At 25.7% G+C, this 10902-nt stretch overlaps 2 protein-coding genes across 2 annotated transcripts; both read left to right on the top strand.

The window, feature by feature from the left end:
- Positions 1–1903: 1903 nt before the first annotated feature.
- Positions 1904–4752, top strand: EIN_289360 (hypothetical protein; the record flags this gene model as incomplete). The annotated part of the gene is made up of 2 exons (XM_004185972.1): positions 1904–3630; positions 3765–4752. 2 exons carry the CDS (start codon positions 1904–1906, stop codon positions 4750–4752), a joined length of 2715 nt encoding a protein of 904 aa, XP_004186020.1.
- Positions 4753–6897: 2145 nt separating this feature from the next.
- On the top strand, positions 6898–8499 carry EIN_289350 (hypothetical protein; the record flags this gene model as incomplete). The annotated part of the gene is made up of 1 exon (XM_004185971.1): positions 6898–8499. The coding sequence occupies one exon, from the start codon at positions 6898–6900 to the stop codon at positions 8497–8499; it is 1602 nt and encodes a 533-aa protein (XP_004186019.1).
- Positions 8500–10902: the final 2403 nt, after the last annotated feature.

Raw genomic sequence — 10902 nt, 5'->3', positions numbered from 1 at the left:
ACACACGAATTATCCCCAAAAGTGCATTTTAGTACAAAAGCAAATAAACTTAATGTCAAATTTTTTCATTATCAAACATTTTAATAATTAATGAAATATTCACAAAACAAAAGCTTAGTTCGAAGATTAGTATGCTTAGTAGTGTTGTCACAAAAACAATAAAAATAACAAAATGATTTGATAACTTATCTTTGTTGGGTTTTATAAAGTCGACATTCTTTTTGAGCATTTCAGTGAGAACATCTTTTTTAAAATATCCAATAACAAAACAATATTGTTATTTTGTATTATTTTTCTAGTGTTGCCCTTTGACAATTTTGACTTATGCCTGTCAAAATTATCAAACATTTGCTGTAATTTTTGGTGTTTTTGGAACTCTTTATTTCATTATTTTTTATTCAGAGAAGATAACCACATGTTTGTTTTTAATTGAAAATATTTTTTTAACGAGAGTAATATTCAGTTAAAACTCGACACGAACAACACCATCCAAATTCACTTAAACGTTCATTGTTGTGCTTTTATGCCAACAATGATGTGTATATGTCGTGAAGTATTGAGTTATGGTCAAATCAAATAACGGGATCGGGTTTTTTGGAAAAAGATGGCTAATATTCCGATATTTTCCCGAATTTGTACGAAAATAATTGAACGGTATTGGTATTTTTTTCAAAATAAAGTCGGTACTTTCGATTTTTTGTTTTTTGTTTTTTTAGGAAAAAACAAAAATAAAAAACGGGACTTTAGGAAGTTCTAAAAATATGACAGTACCGACTTTTGAAAAACAGTTTACAAAGTGACTATGAAAAATTCATTGTTTACACTTTTGAATAATAAAATTAATTAAAATTGGTTTGAACATAGTCAAAAGCAGTATTATATTTTTTTTTATCTTTTTTTGGATTGCTTTTGTTTGAAAATATTTTGTTTATTACCAAGTCTTTCTTTTTTGGCAATTTGAAAAATGCAATTAATTATATTATTGCGAGTTTAGTACCAAATTTGTAAAAAATTATTATTTTTTTTTATTTGTCAAAATTATACAAAAATAGAATTATCATTGAAATCATAGTCCGGCAAATAGAATTTCATTTTATTTTTTACATAGAAAGTCCATAACTTGCGGCAAATTAAGCGAAAAAAATACCAATTTTTTGTTTTTTGTTTTGTTAGTTACTCAAAATGTAATTCAGAAAAATCTTTAAAACCTATTTTGGGTTTTTATTAAAACATTTGTGTTATTTTTAACATTATTTAAAAAAACCAATATTTTATTATAAATTTACAATTAAAAATTACTATAAATTAACATGAAAAAACAAAACTCATATGAGATTATAAACGTCCGTTATAAACAAAATGAATTTTATTATCTGTTAAAATTTATAGTAAATTTTAAAATAATACTTTTATATAATATCATAGTTATTGAAAATGTATAAATATAATAATAATAATAATAAATAATATTGATTTATATCAAAATAGATATAAACGTCCGTTATAAACATAATAAATTTTGTTTGTTTGTTTAATTTAAATATTATTATAAATACTAATATATATATATATATATATATATATATATATATATATATATATATATATATATATATATATATATACTAATAATAAAATAATAAAATAATAAAATAATAAAATAATAAAATAATAACAATAATATTATTGTTTTATTGTTATTATTTTAATAATAACAATAAAAATAACAAACATAAAATAATAACAATAATAACAATAATAACAATAAAAAATAAAAAATAAATAATAAATAATAAATAATAAATAAATACAATAATAACAATAAAAATAACAACAATAACAACAATAACAACAATAAAAATTGAAAATAAATTAAAAAAATAAGAACAATAAAACAAAAAAGATGAATGTACGTTTTAGTAATAACAAATGGTTTTGGAACAACATGGACATGGGATTTATTAAAGCAGAAAGGGGAGACGATAATTATTATTATTGTGTTATTTGCGAAAAGTGGCTAACGCGTGGAGTAAAAAACAATCACAAATGCCACAACTCTACTGTCTTTGTGTACAATAAAGAAGAGGCTTTAGAATTTATAAACCCCTCTAATAAACATCCAACACTTACAATCAACAACAAAATTATCAAACGAGACGATATATCACAAGAACTGCTTCAGAAAAGCGATCCAATTCACAGAGATCGAGTCAATCTTTCAAATTTGCCAACGAACAATTATCTGGTGAACACCGATTGTTTGACCAATTTAAACACGTCATCACATATCGAAAATATTCCAATGTTACAAATTACAAACACAACATTGCGTCCACTCACTTTTCCACACACAGAAACTTTACTGTCAGACAATCCAACAGTTTCATCATTCGGAATTACAACTTCAGTAAGTGATATTGTACCAATTAATTTGAATTACACGACTTCTGCGTTCAAATATAGTTCTTCTATGTTTTCAATTATTCCATCGGCAATTGGTCTGCCTCAAAATACACATAAAAATATGAATGACACAATACAAAGAAACACACAACATGAAGAAATTTGTCATCAGATTACATCAACAAGAGAAATTCATCTCCAAAATCAAGAACATTTCTCAAATGCAATTTCTTCACAAACACAAAATTTATTAAATGATTCCTCAACAGTTGAACACCAAAATGAAATGGAGCCTGAAGATTTAACATGTGAAGTGTCAGAACTTGAAAACTTTGTTGAGGAACTGTTCAATTTCAACGACGGTGTTTTTGCGTTATACACTGTAACTCCATTTAGTGATTACGATGACGAGGAAATTTCGAGACAGTTAATTCATTTTTGTAAAGCTCCAATTGGAATCGATTTAATTAAATTTAAAGGAGCTTGTGACATACTGTTTTCAGATTCATCAAAGGACGAAAAAGTTACAACACAACAACAACGAAAAAAAGTTTTGACTCATAAACGTAAAGTTGTTCAAAACATCATAAATCATTTGACAACCAAATACAAATTTTCTGATACGTGTTGTTCAATTTTGAAACAATCGTTAGTGATTTCTTCATCTCAATTGACTCCAGAAGCAGTTGATATATATAAAAAACTCGCAGTTAGTTTTAGAAGTGCGCGTCGTCGACTGAAGAGTGAAAACAGTATCACATCGACACAACTTATTAACGATGTTAGAAATTGTGTATGTTTTGCCATAGCAACTGATACGTATAAAAAGGATGGTATAACATTTGTCGCAATTTTTATTCGTGTGTGCATGAAATTTGATTTTTATGAGTGTCCCCTTTTGTTGTCAGAGTATTACGGAGAAAGTGATGGTGAATCAATGTGTGAATGGATATTCAATGCACTTGCTTTCGATATCAATAAAGAAGTGTTATTCCCCATTGCGCAAATTTATGGGCAGCACACAAGATGGTGCATCGGCAAATATGGGTGTGATAACGGCATGATTAAACATATGCAAATGAAACTAGTTCCTATAAAAAATCCAGAAGGTAATATAATCGAAAGAAAGTTTTATGGAGTACACTGCCCCGCTCATAGATGCAACTTGTTTGCACAAGATGTAGGAATGGAAGCACCATTTGATATAGTGACAACATTTATTAAATGGTTGTGTAATTCAACGAAGCTAAAAGAATACTACACTTTTGCAATTCCAACAACATAAAGAAATGTAAATTGTCCACTTACTCTGCAACAAGGTGGAATTATATGGCAAATTCTTCGTCTGCAATTTTGAAAAGCGAATCTTTAATTGAGCAATTTGTCCAAGACGAAGAACAACAGGCAGATGTATTTGGTGAAATGGTCGAAAAACAAATTAAAGAATTTGACGTTGAAATGCAAGATTATATCGAAATATTTTCTTTGAACAACTCCTATATACATTTTAGTGTGTGTTTGTTCAATGATATTTACACACTTGTAAACGAGTTGTGCATTGAATCACAAACACGGCTTTGTATACTTCCAGACCTTATAGAAACAACAAAATGTTTTGGAGTTTACATTGATGTTATAATCAAATCAGTCAAAGAATCAATTGAAAATAAAACAGAACTTGACGAGTGTTATTTCCCTAAAACTTCAAAGTGTATAAATAATCCGTCAGTTGTACTTCAAGTTCTGATGAAGCTAAGATTTCAATTCGAATTGCGTTATTTTAATTGTGATCAAACGATTAATGTTAACACAAAAACACAAATTGATTGTGAACATTTTATAATAAGCGAAGCACTTGAAAAAGAAATGATAGAAAAACGAGATTTGGATTATTTATTTGATATTTTCTATTGTCCAGAAACTATCATTAAGGAAGGTAAATTCACAGCTGGTCCAGGTTATGAAGATATTCAAAGAGAAATAGATTTATTTGGCGTTGAAATTGAACGAATCCGTGTCCAACAAGGGTTGTCAATCGAGAAATTTTGCTGTGATTTCAGATCAAAACATCATCAGAGTGTATTTGAACAAAAAATAAGAGAAAGAACTGGAATCAAAAGAAGAATCAGTTTACGCGACTTTTTTCCTTTTAAGCGGGAAGAATTCCCAAAGTTGTACGAAGTTGTGTGTTGCTGTATTGCAATAATACCAAGTTCTGCGTGTATTGAAAGGTACTTTTCAAATGTCAAATTTGCCCTAAGAGCCAATTTAAAAATTGAAACACTTTTTGCAATGCTTCAGGAAGCACTTGGCAGTTATCGAGAGAAGACTTCAATTTCTTTAAATTGATTTTGATATGTTTTAATATTAAATAATGTTAATATTATTATATTATTATATTATTTTTATTATTACATTGTTAATTATTAAATTATTAAATTATTAAATTATTAAATTATTAAATTATTAATTAATTATTATTTATTATCTAATATTTATTATTTATTATTTATTAATTATTATTTATTATTAAATTTTTTTATTATTTATTTATTATTAATTATTAATTATTAATTATTAATTATTAATTATTAATTATTAATTATTAATTATTAATTATTAATTATTAATTATTAATTATTAATTATTAATTATTAATTATTAATTATTAATTATTAATTATTAATTATTAATTATTAATTATTAATTATTAATTATTAATTATTAATTATTAATTATTAATTATTAATTATTAATTATTAATTATTAATTATTAATTATTAATTATTAATTATTAATTATTAATTATTAATTATTAATTATTAATTATTAATTATTAATTATTAATTATTAATTATTAATTATTAATTATTAATTATTAATTATTAATTATTAATTATTAATTATTAATTATTAATTATTAATTATTAATTATTAATTATTAATTTATTAATTTATTAATTTATTAATTTATTAATTTATTAATTTATTAAACTATTTTATTATTTTATTATAAATTATAATTTATTAATTTATTTATTTGTTAATTTATATTATTATTATAAACTATTATAAACTAACATTATATCGTTATAATAAATATTAATATATTATTAATTTAATTGAATATAACCCCATAATTTTGCATTTTGATAGAGACGTTATTCAAAAGATAAAAAAAAGTTTAATGTAATTGATTGTTCTTAAGGTGGGTTTGGTTTGGCACTTTTGTGTAGTATAATTGATAAATATATTATAATTTGTAAATTAAAATAAAATATATAATTTAATTGTTAATATCCCAATCAAATTAAACTAATAAAAAATATTAAAATGTTAATAAATCAATACACAAAATGAGTGTTAATATAAATGTGATAAAAATATTAAAGTAATAAATAAAATCAATAACATACAAATATTAAATTATAAAATTTGATTAGAAAATTATTATTATTATTCAAACTATAATCAATGAATTTTTAATAGTTAACATTTATTTATAATTCTATAAATACAAATTTGTGTTTTATTCTACTATTATTCAATAGTTGTTATTGGTTTTACTAATAGTTTTTGAAAATTGATATTTATTTTTTGTAATTATTGTATCATTATTTGTTATAAATATTATGATTAATTTTAATACACTTTTTTAATGGGAGTTAAATTATTAATAATTATATTATATTTATATTATAAACATTTGTTTTTAAATTATAATAGGTTATACTATATTATTTATTATTTTTTAATTTAAGTTTCAAAAATAATTTAGTATATTTATAATATATTTATAATATATGAATTTCAATATGTTAGGTTTAATTATTTTTGAATGGTCATTATTGAAAACTGTTGTTATATTTAACGATTGTAATATAGTTTAAATATTCATGTTTTAAATTAGGTTAGATTTATTGTTTTGTTATAGAAATTGTGATGTATACTTCATGTTGTTATTCAAATGGATTTTGAAAAAAATATTTTAATAAAGTCAATTATATGAGTTTTACTTTAAATTGTTATTTGAAAATGTGATCCTTATGCAAAATTTTTGGAAAGTTCAAAATTTGAGAAATTTCCTAAAAAACACAATGCCGAATTTATAACGGACGTTTTTTGATTCTGTTTGCCGGACTATGCTGAAATACATTCATATTAATCTTCAACAATGAGTCATTCTCGGTCAATGTTGTCAATTTAATACAAAAAGTGACGATTGAAAGCTCAAAAAATCTAATAATGGATTTAATTTGTTTTTTATTTTAAGTTGATAATTATATTATGCAATTATAATAAATGTACTATAATATATTAAAATAAGAATATAAATTTTTTATTTTAAAAATAATTTTGGTTAGAGCATTTTTAAAATGTATAAAAAAACTTCTATTTTATTAGACTTTTGATGTCTAAATTATTTTACATAGACATTTTGCCGAATAGAAAAGATATAAATAGGTCATTGAAATATTAAAATCCAAATACTACATGACTCGTATTGATACATTCCATGGAATGGTTGTTTCAAAATACTTTTCCTCAATGATCGACTTTATCAATTTCACTCTTGTGAACACAAAATTTAAAGACAATATGGATATGTTCCATGCAAATCCAATACCTCTCACTCTCAAGACTTTTAAATTCTTTTCAAAGATAGAAACACTCAATTTATGGTCTGAAGAAGACGAATCTTTTGGAAACACAATCCTCATCGCTTATAAGCCAAAAGTAGTTTATGATGAATACAATGACGAAGACGAAGTAAACGATGACAATGAAGAACCAAACTGTGGAACTGACGATTGTGGTGATGATCACGTCGAGCTTCCACAGCAAAATAATGAAGAAGTTGTTGAAAACGAAACAGAGAAAACAAACGAAGAGAATGACCAACCGAATGATCAAAACGAAGAGAACAATTGGAATGACCAAGATGAAGAAATCGTACAACAAAATATCGAAACAACCAATTGTTGTGATGTTCAGCCAAACTTCTCATCACAAGAAAATGGAGAGATTGTTGATAATCAAGAAGAAAGAACAAATGACGAGAGTAATGAAGATGTCATTGAACAAACAACAAATCAAAATGAAGAAGAAAACGTTGAAGTTGATGTTGAAGAAGAAATTGATGAAATCGAAGAAATCAAAATAGAGTACAGACAGACAACTTCTCAAATAACAGATGCAACTCAAAAAGTCAAGTTCTTTAATATAAACGTTTGGTTCAATGTCAATTACCACACTACACAGAAAGAAGAGAACAAAATGTTCACATTTAAAAATGTCACATATGAAAGCTACGACCGTAAGATTTTTGGTATAGCAATTCCTGAATGTGTCAATTCTCTTGGTGAATCTTGTTATACTAATACAAAGAAGATGACTACTTTTGTTGTTCCACAAAACATTTTGGCTATTAAATACTTCTGTTTTAATCGTTGTGGTAATTTGACATCATTTGAATTTCCAAAGTTTGTCAACCACATTGGTAGAAGTTGCTTTGAAGGGTGTAGTTCACTTGTAACTGTTAAACTTCCACAAAACATTGAAGTTCTTCCAGATAATATGTTCAATGGATGTGAAAAACTTTCAGCGATAGAAATACCAGAAAGTGTGACCAAAATCGAGTCGACCTGTTTTATGAATTGTCGTGCACTTTCTGCTATCAAATTACCTTCAAATTTGGTTGAATTAGAAAGTTTTTCATTCCAATTTTGTGATTCGATAACTTCAATTCAATTCACAGGGAAAATGAAGAAAATTGGACAAAATGCGTTTTATGGGTGTTATGATTTGATTGAAATGACTATTCCAGAAGGTATCGAGTGCTTGGGAAATTGCTGCTTTTGTGAGTGTAGAAATTTGAGTAAAGTTGCGATACCGGAAACGGTGACCAAAATAGAAGATGCATGTTTTTCAGAGTGTTATGCGTTGGAACAAATCAATATACCCAAAAATGTGAAGGAAATTGGAACTGATGCTTTTCAGTTGTGCAACAGTTTGGAAAATATAGACATTCCTGAAGGAGCAACTTTAATTGGAGAAAGAGCCTTTCCAAATACAGTAAAGATCAACAGATATTAACATTTTAATATCAGGTGAAAATGATAATTCATCATTATTTTAAGTTTTGTTTATGGGTTAATAGGAGGTCTATATACTGTTTAATCATTAACTAGTAAAAATATTTATTGGAAATTTTCAAAGGAAAAAAACAAAACTTAAAGAGTGGGGAAAAAGCTACACCATAATTCTTTTCGATTCTTTTTACTCAAAAGAACTTTCTTTTTTATTGATAAAATAGATTCGATAAAAACGGTGTTTTTGTTTGATTTTGGAAACAGTTTTGATTCAAGTTTTTCTATTTTTCTTTATGTTGATTGTAATTATTTATTTTTTAAAAAAATTGAAAAACTATAGTCATGGTAAAAATGTTGTTGATTGAATAAAGGTTCGGTTTATTTTTATATTTCAATGATAGTTAAAACGAGGATAAAACTTCTCTGTTTTTTTTTACATCTATAACCATTCAAAAACAGATTTTATTAAAACTTAATGTACGTTTATTTCATTTGTGATGACATGGCAAATCACAAATGGCACTTTGCCGCCAACATGTTGCAATAATTTGAAAATGTAAATAAAAACAAAACAAAAAAGTCAATTGAGTTGGAAAACAACTACACTTTTTGGTGTGAAATATTTGTCACTCAACTCGTTCAGTTTGGAGGTGTAAGTTTGTGGGTTGCAATAACTACCATTTTGACCTTTCTTGAACACAGCTATATCATGACCGTCACCAAATTTGAAGAGATGTGGTTCGTCTTGAAGATATAGATGTAATCCATTAGAAAAAGAATCTCTATTTTTAAACTTTCTTGGATTCAAAGTGCCATTTCTCACAAGTGAAAATACGTAAGAATTGTCGAAAAATTCTCCAAAATCATCGTCAACATCATCAACATCTCCAGTGTACACACCACCAAACTTGTTGTGATTTGTGTCTTCTACCAAAAAGCACAAGTTACTTTTGTTCTCGACTTTTTCATAAAACACTAATGTACCTTGTGACCAATCGTCATTGTTAGAATCAAACACAACATCCACGATTTTCATTCCCGTCAATTTTTCTAGACCGACTTCTTCTTCAAGTGTGATGTGTTCACGCTTCTTTTTCTCTGTTTCTTCATCATGTTGTCTTTTCGCAGTAATGAAATTATCCGATTTTGTTATTTGATCGACTGCTGTGTTCTTAATTTGTGCAATTCTGTAAATTTCATCTTCATGTGGTTTTGTGTCCATTTTAACTTCTCTTCATAAAGTGCAATTTTGACGTTGTAAATCTCATACAACTTCTCATTGTCGCTTTTTGTTGAATATAGAGTTATCTCGCTTTTGATTTTGTTTGATGGGTTAATTAATTCAGTGACATTGCGTTGAGCGATGTTGTGATGTTCTTCTTTCTGTCAAATATTTCATCAAGTCTGTCGAAGTGTCCCTCTGCATTCTGAATGCGTTGTGTGATGTCAAGTGACTTATCGTCAACAAAGTTGTTTTCCTTAATATTTTTGTGGAGGTCTGAAACCGCTTTTGCTGCGTTAGTGCAGAGTGTTGAGAGTGCTGTCAACTCGTTTTCCATTGTGTGTTAATACAGTTTATTTGTTTTTTTATTTCATTTTAAATAAATCTCAATTAAAATGATTTTTATTTCTAATCAAAAATAATTTTATTTCAACCTTTATATTTTATAATTATAAATTAAGCTATCATCCCCAAATCAAATAAAAAGGTAGATTGTTTTGTTAATAAACTCTGTGGTGATTTTGGTTTGATTTTTCAAACTGAGTAACAATAGATATTTTTGAAAAAAATAGTTATTCATAATTTTAATTAAAACCAATCTAATTAAATTTTTGTTATTCTGTTTTATTTTCCAAAAACATTAAACAGATTTGGAGTGTGAACCGATTATTTCATAATGTTCGACCAAAATCAAAATATCAACAATGCGGTTTGTACTAATATCATTCATTGGAAAAAACATCAAATATACACTTATATATGGATAGGATGTAATAATGTTGTTGAGTCTTTATAACTTTAACACTCACATTGTCAAAGTAATTCATTTGTTAAATAATTGAAATAATATTTATTCATTTTTAAATATTATTTCAATCAAACTTATATAAAGAAACTGATTAAAAAATAAAAAATATTATTTTTTTAATTGTCAATGGTAAAAAGCGTTATTGCTTTGTTCGGAAGTGTTTTTGCCTTTGGTGGACTCGCAAAACGATGATGTAAAAAACACCGTGTTGTGATGTATTTATAAGGTTAGTGTGAAAATGGACGACACAATCATCACATAATTAACACAAAAGTTATTTTTTTCCCGCCAGCCAAAATTCTTACTCAAAAGTGTATTTCATAAATTGTTGAAATACAAGGAGACATGACTGTATCAGCCCATTTGTATAAGATGAT

The sequence above is a fragment of the Entamoeba invadens genome (assembly GCF_000330505.1).
Source record: "Entamoeba invadens IP1 unplaced genomic scaffold scaff_1105074726537, whole genome shotgun sequence".
Taxonomy (NCBI): Eukaryota; Evosea; order Mastigamoebida; family Endamoebidae; genus Entamoeba; species Entamoeba invadens.
This window is presented reverse-complemented; position numbering and strand designations above follow the sequence as displayed.